The sequence below is a fragment of the Glandiceps talaboti genome, chromosome 1, assembly GCF_964340395.1.
Source record: "Glandiceps talaboti chromosome 1, keGlaTala1.1, whole genome shotgun sequence".
NCBI lineage: Eukaryota > Metazoa > Hemichordata > Enteropneusta > Spengelidae > Glandiceps > Glandiceps talaboti.
In genome coordinates, this window is record NC_135549.1 from 13,476,573 (window position 1) to 13,500,578 (window position 24,006).

At 37.0% G+C, this 24,006-nt stretch overlaps 2 protein-coding genes across 2 annotated transcripts; one reads left to right on the forward strand and one right to left on the reverse strand.

Annotated features, from left to right (window-relative positions):
- Positions 1 to 678: 678 nt before the first annotated feature.
- On the reverse strand, positions 679 to 20,007 carry LOC144433382 (sodium- and chloride-dependent glycine transporter 1-like). The gene is made up of 13 exons (XM_078121688.1): positions 19,845 to 20,007; positions 18,938 to 19,069; positions 17,913 to 18,228; positions 17,170 to 17,302; positions 16,673 to 16,807; positions 7,900 to 8,003; positions 7,333 to 7,457; positions 6,807 to 6,919; positions 6,014 to 6,145; positions 5,433 to 5,532; positions 5,070 to 5,170; positions 2,091 to 2,264; positions 679 to 810 (listed from the first exon to the last, which is right to left on the reverse strand). Exons 1-13 carry the CDS (start codon positions 20,005 to 20,007, stop codon positions 679 to 681), a joined length of 1,860 nt encoding a protein of 619 aa, XP_077977814.1.
- Positions 8,779 to 11,975, forward strand: LOC144438310 (uncharacterized). Its single transcript, XM_078127376.1, has 2 exons — positions 8,779 to 9,027; positions 10,983 to 11,975. Exons 1-2 carry the CDS (start codon positions 8,826 to 8,828, stop codon positions 11,159 to 11,161), a joined length of 381 nt encoding a protein of 126 aa, XP_077983502.1. The 5' UTR covers positions 8,779 to 8,825; the 3' UTR covers positions 11,162 to 11,975.
- Positions 20,008 to 24,006: the final 3,999 nt, after the last annotated feature.

Sequence of the window (24,006 nt, forward strand, 5' to 3'; positions counted from 1 at the left end):
ATTCACAAATTTATATCCGTTCTGTAAAATTATATCAAAAACATAATTGTTGTCATTCACGACAAAAAAAATGAGTGTAAAAAATCCAACAATTATATACATATAATTTCTTACGAATAAATACTATGTTAACAACAACATCAAAGTCGAAGCAGGATGCTAGACGAACTACAAAATAAATTTTAAATGAAAACCCTCTCATTCAGAACAATCTTTCGTTATTTTCTAACTTCCCCTTTCTTAACTACTCGAACCAAATCATAATGGGTGGTATATAAAAGAAATGGTCAAAGTCAAAGAAATATGCTATTTGAGCCATACTCTAATGTGAGCGTATATATATATATATATATATATATATATATATATATATATATATATATATATATTATATATATATATATATTATATATATATATCCGATACATCATGAACTGCTAGCGTTGCTTAAATATCAAAAAATATATAAATAATAATAATATAATAAATTAAATTAATATACAAAACAATTAATGGAAAGTAATCCAAGACGCCTTCATAGACAGCACAAGTTAATGAATCAAGTTATTTTTTCCGTGTAATTGAAAACCAAGTTTACCAATTGCTTTATTTGCCATTATATGGTTTTCTGTAGTACATCGATGATATCAGTTTTCCACTAAGATTACGATATGCTTTTCACGCATGATATGTAGGTGGTTTCATTTCCATAACATTAATCGAAGTTTTCTTGTACTCATAACGTCCTGTTCGGAATTTTTCAACAGCTGGACCCCAGTCTTCTGTTGGTATAGTCAATGACTTCAAGCGCTGCAGGTGATATTTTTAAAAAGTGGAAGGGAAAAATATGAGATAAAAGAAGTATTAGTCAAGCTGTATGCAGCCAAGCAAAGAATTTACCCCGGTTTATCACTCTGCTCTGTCGAAAGTCTGATGACAAAAATTGAGCGTATTGTTTGAATGTCACTAAGTCTGGCATACTTTTATCAGCAGTAACTTTATTCAATGTCAAATATGTCATTAATGATTGATACAGACTGTCACCAGTGCCCTTGGGAGGTTATTAATAACTGGAGAAAAAAAGTTGACCCAACATTTTTCTTCCCGAAATTTGAAATGAATAACAAATGCAACATATCAAGTTTGAAGATTATACGAGATAAAAAACAATCTTCCACGGGACTGGTGTCAGTCTAGATCCGAGTTGTTTCTTGCTTGCAAGTGCCTTCGGTTAATCATGATCATTTCTGTACATATGAACCCTGATCGAATAAAATCAGAGTCAATACAAGCAGATTCCTACTATACCGCTACTGAGAAGGAAGTTTCTAACAAAAAACAATAAGGAACTTCGCTATATACGGTGATGTACGTGTATTACAACAGGGAAGTTGCCAAAATTATTATGTCTAATTAGATTAGTTATGACACGATAAAACACAATGGATCTCGATGATTAATTTGGACAGCCTTTTATTTTGAATACAAAAAGGAGTCACCTGATGTATGTCAACATGTTGTATTCCTGGCGTGAATCAATTCTTACCTTTGTACTGCATGACCAAATACATGATGTATTGACACAGCACTCGCTTGTCAATAATGTAATGAAAATTTCGTGACCAAAAGTTAGCTGAATTGTGTACTTATTTTTTTTTATTTGTCCGTGTTTGTGGGGTTTTTTTAGCCTATAGCCCTTCCGTTACCCTAGGTATCCCTACGAATGTTACCAAACCAAGATTTTCCTATCTTGAATATAACCTGCGACGATGAGTTCTTTTCTCGATATGACCTTCCCCAACCCCCAACCCCCAACTCCATCATTCCCAAGAGCCTGTCCTATCTTACACATTACCTATCATTTTAAATATGATAAGTGAACTATACAGTCATGTTACATAGTTCATACTATTAATGGTGACAAATTAGTGTCGAAGGTATGTGTAATACACTGATTGTTTAGGTCCATTCAATCTGTTCCGTCAGGAAGTATAAATCAGAACAAGTGGCCCATATAATTTCACATGATGTTTTGAATACTTTACTATTGTTTGCTATACCATTCACTTAACCAGAAATCTATTGTTTACCTGTAGGAATGTATCTCCCTCCGACGTGGTGAAGAACTCAATAACCATCCACATAGGTATAACAATGACAGACGAGGAAGCAATGAGCAAGCCGGTTACCTCGGCCCATTTGGGATAAATATAGTCACCGTAGTAAATTGGAACGTAGGTAACGAGCATCATGATCAGGATAAACTGTTAAAATGTTAACAAAAAAAGCAAAATGTGAATTATTCATGAGACACAAGTGGAGAAAATAGTAGGACAATTTATTGAGTATATCAATGGGGGGAGGGGGAGGGGGGGATGAATCTACTCTGATATCACCCCCTAATATTTTTAATCATAAAGATGCTATTAACAACCGAGCAAGTATCACAGACGGTCGCTAAATCGCGTATATATATATATGCACGGCCACTGTACGTACCAAAGACTCAATTTGGAAGTGGTGACCTGTTATGACCTGCTATGGCATGTTAGCCATGCATACTTCTCCTTTTGTGACATCAAAACATGCACAGAGAACGAAACAAAAGATATATATGTATATATCACGACACTCTGTAGTCGCCATTTTGTTTTGCCGCGAGAGTGTTTGTCAACTTGCCAAAATTGTAAACAATACCATCATGACAATAAACCGCAACAGGCATTCAACTGCAGTCGTACAGATCCAAAGTTTGAAGTGGAGGTAGAAATAGGTACATAGCACATAGCCCTTTAAACATGTGAAAATACTTACACAAACTTTGATAAAACTATTCGAGTGTAGTGTTTTGACGATGCTTGCCTTCTATGACATTACAATTTGTGTTAGTAGGAAGTCCCTGTACATTTTTATAAGTATAATAAATTACCTAATTGGATCGATTGTTTTATAAGTTATATCTTAATACCAGGTTTGAGTTCAGTCAATTGCAAGTGACGGTTAAGTATACTTCAGTAAGTACAATACTGTGAGTACTTTCATTATTATGAAGAAAAAATGCATCCCCAAAACATATTAATTACACACACTACAATGAAAGACGCTCTCATAGTAGTAGTACTCGGAGCATCACATTGCTAAAAGGGCTGTTTTGTATGTACCTATACCTACTGCATCATTGCACTGTGGGCCCTATATAGGGCTAATCATTTGTTGACATGTTAGTGCGGGCGTCGCAGTAACATGTCAACAAATGATTAGCCCTATCTCAAACCACTAACGTAGTCGATGACATCGTTGCAAACAACGGCCTGTTCTTATTAACGAGCCTCCCACTGGCCGTGGATGCATTCATATTTTAATCGAAATGTAGTGGTAGAAATAATAATAACTCTGGTTTGCGAGAATGGGTCGATGAGGGCCCACAGTACATGGATACCATATGCGGTAGATATTGCTACATACAAAACAGCTAATAGCGACGGTCCCGAGGTTTGGTGAGAGAGTCTAACCACAATACATTCTCTACAGAGCGCTAGTTGGTGTTCAGACCGGGTGTTTAGACAGTAGTGCGATTATTAGTAAGGGTAAATCCAGGGTAAACCCGTGTACATCACGCACGTTATAAAATCTGACCTATTTAAGGCAAAGGTCGTGCATTTCTGTGCATGGCTCCTCTTCAACTTCTGATCATTACAGGCTTATCGCACATAAATCTGGTCATAAATAGTTAACTATTTGACATTTAATAATAAAAAACTCTAGATGACAATGAAGTGTTTTTAATGTATCCAATATTTGAATTTACATATAATTTACATATGATTTTTTAAAAAAAATGGAATATTATATAATAGTGCTGAGTGTGACTTAGAGGCGAGATAAACAGTTCAATGTAGGATTAAAAAACTTATTTTTTATTAGTTTGGTGGTGGGGTTGAACCACTTAGTTCTCATCCGACAAAAACGATGTTACTTTATGGGGTTTTTTTTTTACCCCTATAATATTTCTAAAGAATGTCACCGAGAAATGGAAGAATTTTCGCTACAATACAATGTAAAATACATGACATTAACTACATTAAAGTGTCAATAAAAGAACATTTTTCTCATTACACACTGGCTTTGCATTCACAGTACTAAATACCGATTTGAAATTGCTAGTGTTGTCTGAAATTTCAATCAATTGTCACTTGTGAAAGAATGGGGTTGGCGTCAGAGGGCCTAGCTGAAAGACTTTTTTTTTTTTTAAATCCTACATTGAACAATATATCTCCCTCTTACTGGTATTAAAGTGTCAAGTGTGGACTATATACGAATAGAAATCGTAGTGATATGATAGCGACACTGTTTGTGATATAATGTATCTCGCCTATTTGCACATCTGACAAGTACTCACATTCTGACATTGTTACCATGGTTACGGGGGGATAGACAGTAATTAGCAAGTAGTAAATATGTACATTTCTCTGATGTTGTCTGATAAGCTAACAATAGGAATCTATTCTGCATAAGACACAATCAATCATGAAGTATTATGTATACTTCATTTTTAAAATTGTCAAAATACTTTGGTTTTGCATAGTTTGCGCATAGTTTTGCATAGTTTATCGATACATTAATTACGGTCAAACCCATTCATCATCATTTTGGTTGATATAGCTCGTGATAAATCTCAACTGCTTCCGAGCTGTACTTCCTCCTTTGTTTCGCTTACGTTACCCGAATCTCGGTTACCCAGCCTCTCGAATCTCGCCGCTGGGGGCTCTGCCTCAAGCGACCTCTCATCTGGGTGGTTTCGTTACGATCGTAGAAGAGGCCGAACCCCCGCCCCGCGGGGAGAGTCTGGGTATACCGGGTAGCCGTGACTAATGTTCGTTTGCGAATTTTATACGCCTTCGAGATTTGACACGAGGTATCTTACATATGCCGTAACAATCACCGGCAACAGTATTTTTTGAATAACGTAAAAACCTATAATAACGTCATCACTTTGTATTATGATCATCCTAGACTAAAATGTTACCATCCTGGAATGGAATATTAGCTCACAATTGACTAAGTCTTACCGTGATTACGATGGGAGTAATACACATCCAGCATATCTTCCACCAGACTGATGGACGTCGAAGAATCATCATTGAAATGTCATCGTAAAAGTTGTCGACACCTGCCAATCATGATGAAAAAAAAGACATATATCATTTTCCTTCCTAAGGCGCCACCTACGACAGAAACCAACTAGCCACAACGTCAACGTTAATATAGTGTTGAATTAAACGTGCGAGCCTTCCCTTGTCTGTGTTTTGGTGAAGAAACTTGTCGTTTGAAAGCTATCGAATGTTTGTAAGTTATACAGGCCTAGGTTTACTTATCGACATAACAAGTGAGCAGGTGAGTGTGAACATTATTAGGTTAGGTGTACAGCTTACCGTAAATAACAACGAAAACAAAGCATTCTACCAATGCAATAGCCATTATACCAAAGTAACTGATATACCAATCTAACAAGATCAGTAAATAATTTCCACCCTGTAATTATCAATGACAAGGGATACATCGGTTAGAATATCATCATCATCTTCTTCATCTTCTTCATCATCATCATCATCATCATCATCATCATCATCATCATCATCATCATCATCATCATCATCATCATCATCATCATCATCATCATCATCATCATCATCATCATCATCATCATCATCATCATCGTCATCGTCATCGTCACCACCACCACCACCACCACCACCACCACCACCACCACCACCACCACCATCATTAATTCATCATCATCATCATCATCGTCATCATCATCATCATCATCATCATCATCATCATCATCATCATCATCATCATCATCATCATCATCATCATCATCATCATTATCATCATCACCATCACCATCACCATCACCATAACCATCATCACTACTACTACAACAATATTGCCAACGTTCACGTTAAAAACAACAGTTTACCGATATTACCTTTGAAAGAGAGTAACTTACCCTAGTGGTTATGGGTAATCCTAGTATGTATAAACTCATACAGGTTACCAGCACAAATAACGTCTTCTTTGGTCGTAATACTTTAGGCCAGCTATCAATAATAGCACTGCACACTCCCTCTAACATGACAAACTGAAACGCAATGCAAGTACAAATCTACATTGAGTGGATGGTTGGGAAATTACAAAATACTAGTACACTATCCTACTTCTCAATCTTGCCCGAATCATAGAACTAATTATAATAAACCTAGTGATAATGCTGTGCCATGATTCGCTAGAATCAGTCACGTGTGTGATAGGAAAATAGAATGACTATTTCCCTAGGGGAATAGTTCCATCATCTATTACAATATTTCAAAGTTACAATATATGTACAGATTGTTCTGTCATTTACAAACAGAAAACGGGATATTTCATACCAGGCCTCTTTTCCAATGTTCTAGTCTAAGAGGTACATGTAATATTTTTGTGGATTCACAGAGAGCTACAATCTGAGCACTGAGTACCAAATATTCAGTTTCTATGATATTTAACACATGTAGTACAATAACATAAATGGACCAAGATAATGACCAGCCTGATACATCAAATGAATTGAAAGCTAGGTTACAACGGACAAGCTGTTAAACTTTTTAACATGTAAAAAAGAAAATTACTGAAACCCATAGAGTATTTGCATATTGTCGTCAATACCCCAATTTTACTGTCAGCGCATTATTTGGCTGATATGGTCTACAGTTTTAACCAATAAAGCGTATTAAGGCAGACATTCACTTGTTTATACTTCATACCTGGCTGTCAAGCCCAACGGTGAAAAGCATCAAGAAAAACAGCGCTGACCACAGCGGTGCGAGAGGAATACGAGTGAGGGCTTCGGGGTATACAACAAAAACAAGGCCAGGACCTACATTGTATAGCGGATAAAAAATACGACAAACGGTAATTTGAAAATTGTCACTGATGACGTGCAGCTGGTAACTGACCGAGTGTTACAGATCAAACGGATTTAATTCACACAGTAACAGTATGACAAACGTGGTGATAAAGTGCAGTATAGTGATTTTTACGAAATCTAAATTTTCCGATAAAATATCGAGGATTGTAGAGAATGATCTAGAATATAAATTGATTAGTTTTAACCCAACTGCATTCCATCTTAAAAGTATTAGTTTTGATTATGACATTATTCGACATACGATAATTGTCACTACACACGCACACGCACACGCACACGCACACGCACACACACACACACACACACACACACACACACACACACACATTCGCGTGGTTTTATGACAAGGTGAAGTACACTACCTGCATCTACGACTTCTTCAATTGGTACACCGGTATCTTGGGAAAGGAAACCCAAGACAGAGAATACTGCAATACCACAATAGATACTTGTAGCAGAGTTAACAATGGGTACCAGTATAGAGTCTCTGCAAGTAAGAGGGGGAGGGGGGGGGGGAAAGAAAAATTACCATTGATATGAAGCTATAGAAGCTATTACAGTCCATAGGGACGCGTAGTATTTCTTAGATTGTTGTCCTCATTGACTACAAGATAAATATACAGCTGAGGACATCCATGCGTGTGAATCCCCATGTAACTCGTCAGACTAAATTGATTGTATAAAATTTCAGTTAAGTAAATGACAAGTGGTATTCTTAAATGCACCATAAACATACTATAAAGGCTGTTCACTCGACACTAGTCCCATGAACATCAGACCCACTTTTGATACGCTTGCCTTGTTGAATAGCCAATATTTTATACCAATTTAGACAGAGTAGTATAGCTGTGACTTTTGAAACGATTCTTTTGTTTTCAAATCACATGTAAACATTTCTCAGTATCCAACACAACAATGTAGTTACTTACCTCAAACAGTTATGACGGAATTTATTATAACTAGCCATTGTTAGCAGACCTCCCCATGAAGGTCCAAGTGAAAAGAAGATTTGAACAGCTGCATCACTCCACACCTGAAACGTTATAAGCTTACATGTTTTAACATAACACTTTTGCAAAGTTACCCGAAATGATTCTTGAAGTGTAATCTGAATACTGATTCCTGAATAAGGGTTATTCGTTCCAAATTACAATGTATCATGGATGTTTTATGGTCGGAGAGTATATTTCTCTAGGACTGATATTTCCTTGTTATTTTTATATTGAATACTTTATATAGACTGAAAGATTTATTTTGATCACCCAGGCTTGTTACAAAGGTCGTGTTTAGCTGATAGTTAACAGGAGCGCCAACAACGGTGATTCTTTCAGTGAAATACGATAGCAGAGAGCAGAGACTAAGCTTTCGATCCGCTAGATATACTCTAAGTAAAACTACTGTTGTGACATGCTGATCTATTAAAGCGTAACTATGGCGCTTCATTGGGGCCTTTATTATGTACATCTTATTTGACTCGCCTCGACAACTTATTTGGCAACTCGATATCTTATTTGACTCGCCTCGACAACTTATTTGGCAACTCGACATCTTATTTGATTCGTCTCGACAACTTATTTGGCTCCTCGATAACTTATTTGCCTCGACAACTTCTTTGGCTCCTCGACAACTTATTTGACTCGCCTCGACAACTTCTTTGGCTCCTCGATAACTTATTTAGTCAACATGTATGACGTTCTGTTGTAGGCGATATTTTAGCATCCCTAGCTCCCCTTCAGTAAATATGTGCTCTCTTGCGCAAACGTCACTTCGCGTCATACAAAATCTGCTGTTACGTCAAAGAGCGTCATCAAAGTTTTGTGTAGTTTTTTTGAAGAGTGACTGGTGGGTCCTCACAATGTTGACCCGGAAACGCGGAAGTAAATGTTATATAACCAAAGTATACGTTCTAAATATGTTGGAGAAGAGATCAAACAGAGCTGTCCGAGAGGAGAGAGGACTTAATGATGGCTTACCGCTTTATCTCGAGAAGGAAACAACAGAGTATCGGATACGTCACGCGTGTCTAGTCTGTGGAGATTACATGTACTTTGTCACAGGTAGAGAAATTTAAACTTTATCTAAATATATTCAATACGCTATTTATTATTTAATTATTTGTTGTGATCCCGTCCATTATTACTGTCTGACGATCGTTCTGTGTACGTTCACGGTGACACAGCACAGTCAGTGTCACTTGTGAGCTAGTTCTATTCAGGCATCGTCATATTCAAAATATACCGTCAGCATTGATAATAGTTTTGAATATCGTAAATACCAAATAACACTATTACTTATGACCCATCACCATTCTTGAATAGGATTAAGGGGTCGGTCAGTTCCTTCGGCCTGGGGGTGGGGGGAGGGGCTCACCCTGTTTTTGAAATTGGCAGTGGGGGGGGGGGTCATGCTGTTTTCAAAATTGTGGATAGGGGGTCATTGTGTTTTGGATTGTGATGGAAGAAAAAAATCCTCTTTCTACAATGGCATATAGCCTTGTCTGAAATGTGGTACATGTCAATATTTGTTCTTCTCCCTGTTTCTTACATGATTTCTTTAATATTCCTTATTAGTTCACGCATAGCAATAAATATACATATACATGTATTACCTAGCTACCACACTAGTTACAGAACATGTCATGTAAATGCTTGGCTGTTTCACAATCAGTGCTTCACTTATATTGCACTTTGGGGCAAAAGTGAACTTGAAGGTTTTGTAATGGTAATCTTCATAGATAGTTTATAAAAGAAGTTAATCTAAAATTTTCCTTACTCGTCACTATGAACTTGTCTGAAGGGATTAATACACTTTCTATTTTGGACACTACATGTTATTGACACTACAAATCACCACATCTCATCAGATTCCAGTTTCTATTATACACTCGGTATGACAATTCCTAAAGTTCTCTAACATACCGGTGACTTTACTGTACATGCAATATTAATGCCACTATACCAATGTTACAGGGCCATTTTTATGTGACATGGGAAACTCATTTAAAACTTACATTTACATTAGCTATTCGAAGCTTGGAAATATTACCTCAAAGGCAATGAATAACCTAAACATTGTCTTAATAGAAGCCAAAAACTGCAGATCTGCCAGGGGGAAAACCCCAAGGACTCCCTCACCCCCAGAGGCCACTCTTGCATTCAACCAACAATCAGATGCACCAACAACCTGTCATAATGGTATTGAACTTTTCTTAAATATTTTCACCCAATTGTAATTTGAGATTTTCAATTCCAAAATGTTTTACATTCATTGCAGGTTAATGCAAGCAATAATATCCAAACTGAAAGTTGTGAAATTGAGAAACATGTAATTCTACTTTTGTTTTTTTTTTTAGCCGGGGGGGGGGGGGGGGGGGGGGATGTAAAAAGTGACCCTCCCTCAATTTTCTTTCTCCAACAAATGACCATGCCCTGTAAAAAGATTTTAATGAAAAACATTTTTAACTGCCTCTCTGTGGCATAGTTGTTAGAGCTCAAGATTAGTCGTCAGGAGGTCCTGGGTTCAATCCCACTAGAAACAGATAATTTTTCTGTAGTAAGATCCCACCACATTGATAATTTTTAAAGGCATCACAGTTTGTGTTTGTATCAAAGCCTGTGTTTTGATCTATTGGCTGAGCTGAAGGCCGGAACTACCAAAGCCTAGATGGAGTGCACAACTGACAACCCCAGGGCTGATTGGTCAACATCTCAACTCCACCACATTATTACCAATATCTTGTAATGTTGTTCCCCCATTACTACTGTGAGACCCACTCTGCTCCTCACACCAATTTCCATTTTCTAAACTATGGCCCTCCCTGAGGACCCATTTGGAAAAAGTACCCCCCCCCCCCCCACACACACACACCTTATTATTTCTTAGGGCTCTATTACATAGCTATTCTGTCACCAATTTCAACTATTGGTTCCTATGTTGAGTGTTTTTTTCATGTTCATTTTGAGATTAAAAATGATGATTCAACATTGTTCTGTTTGATGTTTTATGTTGACAGGTCAGCCTTCAAAGTTGTATTACTCGACAAATCCAGTTCCTTCTCTACACATGAGACATACAGTGTCACAATCCCCATCCACAGGCAGAATGGAAAGATATGAACAAACCATGCAGAGGTCAGAAAAAAAACTCAGTGGACATCAGAGAGGTTCCCTTCTACATATTTTCCAGCAATAAAATTAAACCAGCTGATTCAGTAGTGAGTTTAATAGACACCGAGACTTTAAAAGAGGGACATCGCACCATTTCAACACAGACAGTGCAGTGGTACAGATATTTCTCATGCAGAGATAATGAGACTTTATATATAGAGATTAATAATTTGAGAAATGCACCAAGACGGACTCAACAGAATCAGGAACAGTTTACTGTTTTTACTAAACCATTGATGCTAATAATGAAAAGGTGAAGTTTTATACCGGACTTAAATTTCACGACAATAATGACTGTATTATATTCAGTCTGGTTGAAAGGTACATGTACAGTATTTACTAAATTTCAATAAGTATTGTTGGCAATGACAAAACTTGGCTTGAATTTTTGATTAGCTTAAAGCATAATTAGAATCGTTTGTGGCAAAGTATCCTGTTTCATCCTACTGCACTTCAGTTTTGTATCCTTTCATGGATGCTTCTTCAGGCTGACTGATGACACTCGTGCCCTTAGAGGTTGTTTTCATTACTTGTGTAATGACTCCTACTGAAAACCCCTCACTCACTTGTATTCTCTTTGGCTGAATGAAGAATTAAAAAAATCTTTGGGAATTTATAAGTAATGGCCACCTATGCCTGAGTCCACTGTATTTTGAGACCCACATTTAGTAATTAGAGTCAACTAAGGGTAGCAATATTAGAATAAAATTGGGCATACCTATTAATTTGTGTTGTTTTGAAATATATACAAGGCCAAAGTACTAAACACCTATCACATCAGTATGCAGACATAGTAGCTAAGATGAAATGTAAGTCACCAGGCGTTCATCTTATAAATAAATATTTCTAGTTAATCACAGTTGTAGTTGTTGTTCTAAATAACCCCTCATTATCTCCTTTTAACTTTCTATTTTCACTTGTGGCCCATTGTCTTAACTTACATGTACACACAGTTATACATATGAGCATGTGTCCATAGGTGGATGCATGGTTAGTATACTCCTTTTTTACGGATTTCTCTACAAAATCATTGTTTCAACCACTATATTTCCATCATTGGTCTCACTCTTAGATAATATAGTACTGCCTATGTTTCACATTTTACTGGCTACATTTAAAATTAGCTACATCCCTATGTACATCCATCCATCCATCCATTCACCCACCCACCCACCCATACATTACATTACATTACATTACATTACATTTCATTACAGTACATTACATTACATTACATTACATTACATTACATTACATTACATTACATTACATTACATAATGTATAGAAACATGAAATAAATCAAATTTAAAAAAAACTTGCATACCCAACAAGGTAAATATTACATGATCATTCACAGTCAACAACAGTAACACATGTCAAATTCTCAGGATATAAAGCTGCAGGGCAGCAACTCAATATTCCATTCAGATGTAATGAAGGAGTTTACACAAGACTGGATCTTTCAGTCTACAGATCCTCAAGTAAAGTACTGTAACAACAATGTAGAATGTGCTGCTCACACTAATATACTGAGGATAAATCATATGAATTCAAATTGTCCACCATCTTGATTTCCATAGGTTCTTCTTATAGAATTCTTTGAATACAGCAGATTACCACTACCTTGAACATGCTAGACTGTTTATAGCATGGAAACGGTATGATTGCACTAAAGAAAAGCATACACACATATCTGCTTTATAGTGATGTGACTAAAATACACAGGAAAGGACTCTTCAATTCTTCAGTCAAGCTATTTTTGTCTATAATCATACACACTACCTTAAAGTGGCCATACATGGATGAGGATTTATTTTGAATTGTTTATTTATAAAACAATGTTATCATGGCTTCCTTCAATGTGAAATAATACTGACCAAGTCTATGTAAGTCATTACATTGTAAAAAGCTAAAATAATGTGTAAAAAGTTTGATATTGTACATACAATAACAAACATGTTATACATTTATTAATCTTTCAGAATTTGAGTTACAAACAAAGGACTTAACATATGTTGTTTCACATTGTTTTATAAATTGAAAATCCAAAATAAATAGCTAATCCTCATATCCATATGGCCATTTTAATCCAGTTCAGTGACTGACATGGGTAGAGTTTCAATGATTATCAATGACTGACTATAATATATACTTTTTACATAATGGATACAGCAACTGTCTTACACCGATTTTCATTGATTAACTAACACATACTCTTTTAACTGGATTCAGAGACTGACATACACTAAGTTTCAATGATTGTTCAGTGACTGTCTGACTTGCACAGAGTCATTTATAAAGTAACCAGTAGGCTTTGTCTCAGTCTAGTCTACAAATGTAGCTGTTTTTGATTTTCACAGATGCCTCAATTCAAGCTAAAATAATAATGCAGCTAAATTGTTACACACAAAAAACAACTTCTTACAAATAATCACCACACAAAAATATGCAAAACACAATTCACAGACATGTCTGGTTTTGCATAAAAATGGGGTGCTTTAATAACCAGCAAGATCAGAACTAAATGTATTAAATTGATTAAACAAAGCACTCCACCTTTCTATTACAGTGAAAAATGGCAGAAAGGTACTGAAAACGGTGAGCTAGAAAATGATAAAACTTTGGAATTGCAAAACTTGAAAATTGTCTGTGCACTGAGTAACTGCAACCCTGGTGAGATTGTCTGTAGACTGAGTATGTGTAACCATGGCATGATAAGATTGCCTGTGGACTGAGTAACTGTGACCATGGCAATAAAATATTGTCTGTACCCTGATTAACTGCAACTGTGGTTGCAGTTAATCAATTATTATTGCAGTTAATTAATTTTGGTTCATCTAAGGCTTGTTTAACACCATGAGCACAGCATTCACCAAGACCAGCCATGTAATCAGTGAGCTGCTACTATCTTTCCACCAATCTCAACAATCACTCATGGATTCAGTGGTTTCTTTATCAAGTGCTGACAATACAGGACCTAAAATAAATAGATATTTTGTTAGCAGGTTACTAAAATACTGATTAGATATTTTATGCCTATATCAAAATAAGCTATGGTAAAATATTGTTTCTATTCATCTATGGCATGTTTATTTCTGTTTCACATGAAAACACTTGGCACAGTGAATCTCAGTTTGTTTTACTCCATGATTTCTAGGACGAGAATCTCAAAATCAATTAAGATTAGGGACAATTGATTTATCCTCAATATTATCATGCAATACAAAAACATTACAATTAATCAGCATAGATTAGAGATGATTAATTATATAGACTTCTGTTTATATTGTGCATGGAGTGCAAAGCATATTCAAACACTAGACTGCACACATGTATTCTATATTTGTTTCTTATAAAAGTGATGTGATCATTATGGGATGTATGAATGTGTGTTGAATCAGTGCCAGCTGTTTGTGTATACATATGACATGTATCTTATCAACATGTTGGTGTTTTTTTTAAATGATAAACAACAGTGTGATACAACAACTAAGTGAGTTCGTTAAATGTGTGCTACATAGCAATGATGCTTCTTTCAACTTCAAAACTGCTGGCACAATGTAATACTTGATTGGGATGTGGGAAGGTGGAGGGTGGTCCTTCAAAAATAGTGTCAGCACCTTCGTTGACATTGTGAAGTGACGCTACATATGAGGAATAGTATATAAATTCTATAGTTAATGTAAATATAACCACTGCACTTCAAATTAGTTTTCAATTGAAAACACAGGCGAAAATCTTACCTGTGGCAGTGCCTCGCTACAATTACTAGTAGTACTAGTAGTAGTAGTAGTAGTAGTCGTCGTACGAGTCGTAGTTCATTGTGGACATACTAACGTAAACACTTCTTTCAAGTTTCACCCATCCTGACACAAATTGATTGAATGCCTCTAGGATATTCCACAGATCGATATCTGATTATTGATATAAACATGGATAATGACGATGTGTCTTGTATTGTGAGATGTGTGATACTCTCGGGCAGCAACGTATAGTTTCTGAGTGGTATGCATACGATTGCGATTCACTTCGTCCCATTTTCAACTCGTCCCATTTCAACTCGCCCCATTTTCAACTCGCCCCATTTTTAACTCGTCCCATTTTCAACTCGCCCCAACAACACTAGGAAACGTTTATAAATCTAAACGATACATGGACTCGAAGTACGGGAACCGAAAAATTTACATGATTTTACCTACGTAGCCAGTTGAAGCGTAGCAAATGTAACATTTCGTAGCAGAAAGTGGTGTGGGTTTTGGCTAAGTGTTTGGTAGATCTAGAACTTATACTAGCACAACAACTTTCCTCAGTCATGGAATATCACATTTCACACTTTTAGGACGTAATGTTTACAACCAAATAAGAAATAATAATGACAATAACCAGGGAGAATATTTATTTAGTGACTGACACGCTTACGACTTCCGCGCGTACGGGTTTTGGAGACGTGTCTCGATCCTCTCCCTAGTTACTTTAACGCAAACTAAATATTGTAGTATGTGTTTACAGCGCAAGTGGTACTTCATTAGTGGAATACGAGATACCACATACCCTCCAAACTTAGTACTACTAGCTTCGATTTCATATATGCACAGGTAAATTATATTGTTAAGAGTTGGGGCGAGTTGAAATTGGGGCGAGTTGAAAATTGGACGAGTTGAGTGGGACGAGTTGAAATGGGACGAGTTGAAATTGGGACGAGTTGATCCGTCACCGTATGCATACCGTCTGATGTATTTCCGGGTCATGATACAACGGTACCTCTAGCCTACTGAAAAGTATTCTAAGAATAATACATGTCACATTTGACTCGACTCCTTTTTCTGATGCTCGATAACTTATTTGGCATGGTAAACATTTCCAGTGACTTGGGGTGTTCAAATTAGGTCTACCAGCAGAACGTGCGATAGAGTACTTGAATGAGATGTACACATGGCGAATATGCAGATGACGACTCAAATAAGTTGTCGAGGCGAGTCAAATAAGTTATCGAGGAGCCAAAGAAGTTGTTGAGGCAAATAAGGTATCGAGGAGCCGAATAAATTGTTGAGGCGAGTCAAATAAGTTATCGAGACGAATCAAATAAGATGTCGAGTTGCCAAATAAGTTGTCGAGACGAATCAAATAAGATGTCGAGTTGCCAAATAAGTTGTCGAGACGAATCAAATAAGATGTCGAGTTGCCAAATAAGTTGTCGAGGCGAGTCAAATAAGATGTACATAATAAAGGCCCTAATGAAGCGCCATAGCGTAACAGTATCACATACTTCCATCATATAAGCTACTAAATGAATACATGTATTGGTTTACTAGCAATTGTACTCTCAGTCGGGTAAAGTTGTTGATGACAGTATCTTGATTGCATGGTGATTGCATTTTGTATAATACCCGCACAACAAAAACGCCGTTTCCACCCACTTGTGTAATCTACCACATTAAAAAGTACAACAACAGCAACAACAACAACAACAACAACAACAACAACAACAACAACAACAACAACAGTTTTTGTTTGTGTAACATATTTTGACATTACCGAAAACTTTGCAAGTTGTTCCCATCTCGGTACAAAGTAGAATTTCAATCCGTCTGCTGCCCCTGGCAACGTAACTCCACGAATGATAAGAATGGTTATGACGAGGTAGGGGAAAGTGGCAGTTACGTACACAACCTACAATGTAATGAATGAGCATATGAAGACTGATGATTGTATATTCACTAACACTTTGTAATGTTTTCAGGCAATGGTGACCGTAAACCCCCAATCAACGTAGGTTTCTTCAATTACTTCATCGACTCATTTTTACAATTTCGATTAGTCCCATCTGAGTTTGCAATGTTATTTGATTGCATAAAGTGCTAGGAAAAGTATATCAAACTATTAACCCCCAAGTGAAATTCACCGAGCAACACAATATATATATATATATATATATAGGTAACATTGACATTATTTGTACTGTGGTAGTTATTATCATGGCAATACAATTTCAGATCAGTAGTACAATTGTTACAGAGATACCAACAACCTACCTTTCCAGTACTCTTTATGCCTTTCATTATACACAAAAACACAACAATCCATGCCAGCAACAAAAGCAACGCTAGATCCCACTGGACTTCACCGAAATTGTCAATGCCATCAGTTAAACGTAGAACACGGTTACTGAAAGAAATAGGAAGCACTCATAAGAACCATACTCCGAAGAAGGATCGACGAGAAACTTTGACAAATAAACGGATTGTGCTGTGCAACAAACGAGGAATACATGTCTGCAAGTATGCACAATATGGAACATTTCTTCATTAATGGCAAATATTTTTTTTATACACGTATAGACTTCTCTGGATCGTTAACGTAGTAATTTTACCATTGCGACCAAGGACATGTTACGGCCATGTCTGCTGATGGATAGTCTAAGAGATGTATCTGCCTAGAAAACGTGGAGAACATCATTATTATCCACATTACATAACACTACATTCTTTCGATGGAGGTCATTGGAAGACATTGTTAAAGTGAAGGTTCTTAACGCAGATTACAACAAATTATTTATATCATAGAAAGCTTAGCTCATATAAAGGACATTTATAGGACCATGGGGAATATAGTTTGTTTGGAGATGACAAGTCCATATACTTTATCGTAACAACTGTTGCTCTAGTCTGTGAGGTACGCCGTGACGGGGCGCCCTCAACCATCGGCCAACCCCTAGAGAGGAGGCCGGTGATGGCAAAACGTCATGACGTATCTTACAGTCTACTGTTGCTCTTACGTCCAAAATTCTTGTGATGGTGTGATTGGTTTCAATGCAGTGCCATTCTTCCAGTTCAACGTGATGTTGTTCAATTCGTATGTACTATTTGCATGTGTATACGACAGAGCTTTTTCTGTAGAGTTTGTACCGTTGAGCATATTCACTACGCCACGTTTTGCGCATGCCTCGGTATTCCACCAATTATCGCAGGTTGACCACGGTAGATTGGGAATGGCAGTGAAGGATGAAATGAAGAAATACAGGATGTACATAATGATGGCATTGTAATAGATTGTAGTCAATCCTGTGATGATAAGCATACCAATACCAGCACCTAACAGAAACAAACCATAGTACAAAGAAGGTCAACGTTTTGTCCATTTACCTTTCAGGCCAGGAATTAATGCCGTCCCAGGTTCTCGCATTACTGTCACGTTATCGGTGGAGCCCACAATGATTACACAGGGTTATCATTTTGTTCTTGGCAACTTTTCTCTGTTTTTTTTTCACCCGATTGTAATCCTATAATGGTAACTTGTTAGAAGCCATTTGAAAAAAATACGAGGCAAATAAAAATATTAATGTATCTCTAGAGATTCAAACATGTGAAAAACTAAAACGACTCAATAATGTTTCACAATATGAGCAAGAAACGGCAAATTCACTTATGATAATGTTTATTGTTTATATATATATATATATATATATATATATATATATATATATATATATATATATATATATATATATATATATATATATATATATATATATATATATATATATATATATATATATATATATACAAATACAGACGCGTAAAGAAACAATTAATATGATTATGAGGAAGTTTGGAAGTTCCAAAACGATCAAATATTAAAACATCACTGAAAATCGCAACCAGCAAAAACAACAACAACAACATCATCAACAACAACAACAACAACAACAACAACAACAACAACAACAACAACAACAACAACAACTCTACAAAACCATTGATGTGTGTAGTTTTCATATCAACAGTTCAGTATATAACTTACCTTTGAATAATCTGCAAACTTTCCAGGCAGTGATGGGACCCTCGCTGCAGAACTGACCAAATGCAATTTCCAGGAAAAAGAGTGGCATTCCACATAAAGCCATAAACAACAGGTAAGGGATGAGAAAGGCACCTAAAAGTAAGGTTGATTATTTAATAATGTAGTCTTTGTTGATGTTGTTCTAAATAGCGTACCAGTATCCAATACGTATCTATGTACATTTTGTATATGCCATTACTTCAAGATTTTGATAAATAGGCCCACGTTACTAAGCTTATATTATAATATACCTTGAAGAATACCACTGGTTAGGTGGTTCATCTAACCAGTAACAAATATCATTTAGTGTCAACTGATCCACAATTTGAAACTTAAAGTAAACCTTTTGTTGACCAACTTTTCTAAAGATTATATATGAGAGCTTATGTCGGACACTTAATTGATACAACCTTTGGTGTAATTTTGTACGCTGCATTAAAATGACGAGTGGTAGGTACAACTGGAGAGTCAAATAGTTGGTGTCAAACTCCAAACTTCTACTCATGGATGGGTCAGATTTTATCAATCGGTTGTTAGACGAAGGCCGCATTTTAGAAAATGACATTAGAAGAGGGTCACAGGTTTGCGCAAAATACCGAGCTTGACACCCCCCCCCCCTCCGTTACTTCTCGGGGACGAATTTCACTGACAATCAAAGTTCTTAGAATATTTTTCAATAGAGTCGGCCATATTGGATTCAGCCGCCATATTGGATTCTAAAATGGCTTAATTTTGATAACATATTGACCCATATTTTTTGGAATAACAAAAAATTAAAAAGTTTATTTCGAGGGCATTGCACGTTAAGATATCCCCTGGATTTAGTATAGCCCATAGGCCGGCCTACATCAAAGTGCTGTACACGAACCTCCACCATTCCTGTAGCAGAGATACGGGAATCTCCAGATGTTACTCATTCCAACAGCATATCCAATCAATGATAGGATAAAATCTAGTTTTCCTGACCAGTTGCCACGTTCTTTATTCTCATCTCCGTTTTCGTAATCGGAATCCTTGGAAATGTTATCCATTCGGGCCAATTCTGCATTTGTGTATTTAGCCTGGCGGAAGATAACATGGCGGTCATAAATTGTATGCAAAACTAATCGTATCTATAACAACGAAATTACCATCTTATTCACGAATTGGATCTGCCGGTTACTTGACTGAAGTACTCACAGCACTTGTACCAGGTACTCTGGTACAGATTGGGCAAGATTAGTCTAGCTGCTAGACCACGGATGTTCTTCCGATACAATACGACACACGACCGAACATCGCTATCGAGGATGGGCCAAGCCCTCACTGCGAACTTCATTCGTTAAACGTATCGGAAAAAAGCCCGAACGTCTAGCAGCAAGACTAGGGCAAGATGGGAAGAGAATGGTAAGTGAGGGTAGCTAGGGTTGGGGAAAAAAAGAGAACTATTTTTGTAATCACTGCATCTCCACAGGAGGTTTATTATTAGGTTTCAAAGTCAGATCTAGATTAATTTTCATACATTAAAAAAATGACAACAAATAAGCACTCTGAATGATAAATGTTGGACACAAGTATCAACCTGTACTCGACAAGACTCGACAAGATTTGTATTCTCTCACACACGTTAACGTTGCATTTAAATTTGTTTTAGTTATCACAAAATAGATAAATGTCTGAATCAAACAGTCAACATTTGTATCAGTTACCTACCTACCCAATCAAATCTTGACACACGATATTCTACTCATCAATTCTAAGATCAATTGTTACCTATCGTATACAGCCACCAGGGCTTCCCCCTTTCAATCTTGATTTTGGGGAGATATTTAACAGCCTCACCATTAGTGTTGAGGGTGTGCCCATCCAACGGTGAGCATTTTTTTGAAAATAAATAAGGACATGTGGGAGGCCGTTTAGAGGCGTAACATTTCAAACCTTACACATTATTCAGTACATAATTACATTATTATATGGCTATATTATCTACATACACATGTACAAGGTTTCAGGATAAACAAACATACATACACATACGTGCGGTCGTGTAAATGAGTATCGGATTCTCATTTTCACTTGGCATGAAACATGTGAAATCATGTACATGTTTGTATTACATTGTAATACATGTATACGTTCACAATGTATCGAATCATACCCTTTATTCATGTGAAAAGCAATGAATTTTGATTATTTTGTGAGAAATCCCATTATACGGGGTAACGCGCAAATTTAAATTCTAATGCGTGTAGACCCCCCGCGAAGTTCAATAAGCTCCTCTTGTTCTCCGCGACCTGCGTTCCGACTAGTATTTTTTTTTTTGGGGGGGGGATAACAGAAAGGAATTCGAACAAAAAGAAAAAGGAGTCAAATCAAGTACACTACGGCACAGAATAAGCAAACGAAGAAGAGGAAGTACACTTGCACTAGAAAAAACCGTACCTCACAACCACGACGACTTAAGGGACCGGTCAGTTTCTCCAGCCTGGTGGGGGGGTGGATTCTTAAATCGGGCCGACAAAAAGTCACTGACCCCCCTATCTGTAAAATCAAAAACAGACTGACCCCCCCCCTATCACTTAATTCTAAAACATGATGACCCCCCCCCCCCCCATATATAATATTCGCATGGCAGGTAATTTTTTATCGTGACTCAGTGTGGACTGCTTGACTGTCTTGCATCTACTTTATAAGATCCCGGGTTAGCACTATCATATTTATAATTATTGACTACACAGAGTAAATATATTCGAAAAGGAGTTTAATAGCATCTTGGCAATGAAAGGTAGGGAAGCTTGAGAAGGGAATATGTACATCTCTTATGGGGGTCCAGAAGCCCAGGAGGTTTTTAACTCTGAAAAGTCAATTTTGAGACTATTCAGACATTTTCAGAAATAATTTCCAAGCTTTACAAGACAGCACCAACATGTAAAATGCAACTACATAATGTTGAAATATTTTTGAAATATAGTTTGATAGGAACTTGACAGTAAGAGGTAGGGGAAAGATCTTGAGACTATGTGGGGGGGGGGGGGGGTCTTCTCTTTCTCTGCGCCTGCATACCCCCCCCCCCTCTCTAAACAAGAATCACATCATGGCTATGACATGTTGTGGTTTGCTTTGAATTTAGACATGTGTGTGCATACCATTCATTTGACAAGTAATATTGCAGTCCATGTGAGGCCATACGCTTGGCAAAATGTGAAGAAAAAAAAACGAGAAAAGTTTGCATTGTCCAACATTATATTGTAACTAAAAGGCAATTGTCAACGAAAAGATAGTTATAATTGTGATTTCAGTACTCAGAAACAATCGAGTTGGGAGTCGCATTGTATTATGATTGAAGTTTGAATATATGGCGTTATATAAGATGACTGGGTGAAATAATGATTTGTTATGAGGATTTCAATGCTGCGAGTAAGGAATGTACATAACATGAATCACGTCAGCGAACACGAGAAGAATCTATGTTCATTTCTGTAGCTTCTAATCACAACGTTGGGGGGGGGGGGGGTCAGACCCTGGCAGTTGTGGAAAATTTGATTACGCAGTGTTAAAAGTGGCCTCATTCAATTTCCTTTGATAAAAGATTACCCGCCCCCTCTTAAAATATTTAAACACATTGGATAAAATGTTGTCAGACATGGAAATGGACACGCGTCCCTGAATCAATGGCAAGGACTTAATCCCACCGCTGCCACCACGTTAAAAGTGTTAAAGGCATTGGTTATTTCCGAATACTACCACCAGAATGAATTTGTGTGAAGGCAATGCATTACATGTAATATTAACCAATAGCTGTTTTTGGATCTCATTGACTGAGCTGAAGGCCACAGTTCTCAAAGACTAGAGGAGTACAACTCCCAACATGGTCGGGAACGAGGTCAACATCTCCACAACATAATTTCAAATATCTTACTGAATTGTTGCCGTTTTTCTCCTGTGAAACCTACTCTCTTCAAGTCACAATTGACAATTGATTCCTTGCATGGTTGTCAACAGAGTTTTGATTGATACGGTTTGATGTTTTTGGTACCTAAGAAAACTGTAAAGTTGTCTTTCTACACGATAGCTAATTTGTGGTCGACGCAAACACGATTTCCCAACCAGTTCCATGCACGAATATGGTTACAAGTCATCCCCATGGCCATCGCACACATGGGGGAATCATGGAGGAGAAGACAACTGAGCTTGAACTTGTACTAAATTTAAAGGCAAGTGTACTTTCATTGTTTTTAATCGAAGAGTACTCCTCTCTGAGACGACTTTAACCCAAAATGTTCTCATACCAAAGAAAGGATACCCTTTCTCGTACCAACTGTATCGCTCAAAATACAGGTAACCGTGGATTGCTTTGAAGTGTCCCATTTGCAAGAACATGGACGCATTGTGGTAACCAACCAACCAACCAAACAACCAAACAAACAAACAAACAAAAAAACAACAACACAAACAAAAACACCAAAAAAAAATTAAACCAGTAAAATTGGAAAGTAGGTAGTCAATGCATCGATGTTTCCGCTGTCGATGTTGACCTTCACAGGATCATTCAAATAGTACAGGCCGGCAGAAAAAGTGAGTGACGGTGTAAATATAAAGTAAAAAGTTCAATAAGCACCGATGTGAAGTTGTTACTTGCCTCACTAGACTTCCCCATGTCTAGTACATGTAATAATATGGATTAATGAGTAACGTATGTCCTGGGTGTAAGTGAAGCTGCAGGTTCACGAAGGGCGGTGCCGAATAACATCTACTCCGTTGCCGACTGTTACACTGCTGAATGGGCCTAGTACGAGTACTCTATGGAAAGTTTCAGTAAGGCTCCCCAGGACAGAGTAAAAAAATGAAAAGGACATTCTTCACGAAAATAATCAGCATGACAAATGGTATAAAACGCATTGTACAGAAGAAAACTGCTTTGTCTTTTGCTTCACTATGTACAATGTATTGCTACACATCATCATTGGACGTATATTGAATTGCCAACGAGTATTGACACGTTTTGATGACTTTTGATAAATTATATTTTCATTATTCATCGTACCCAGATT

What these genes read in the sequence shown, in the direction of transcription:
- LOC144438310 (XM_078127376.1), top strand. Translation starts at nt 8,826, where the DNA reads ATGTTGACCCGGAAACGCGGAAGTAAATGTTATATAACCAAAGTATAC. An exon ending in TTACATGTACTTTGTCACAG is followed by an intron (nt 9,028 to 10,982) that starts GTAGAGAAATTT and finishes TTATGTTGACAG; the next exon opens with GTCAGCCTTCAAAGTTGTAT.
- LOC144433382 (XM_078121688.1), bottom strand. Translation starts at nt 20,007, where the DNA reads ATGGATAACATTTCCAAGGATTCCGATTACGAAAACGGAGATGAGAAT. An exon ending in CCATCACAAGAATTTTGGAC is followed by an intron (nt 17,303 to 17,912) that starts GTAAGAGCAACA and finishes TATTTCTTTCAG; the next exon opens with TAACCGTGTTCTACGTTTAA. An exon ending in TTCCGTCATAACTGTTTGAG is followed by an intron (nt 7,458 to 7,899) that starts GTAAGTAACTAC and finishes TCTTACTTGCAG; the next exon opens with AGACTCTATACTGGTACCCA.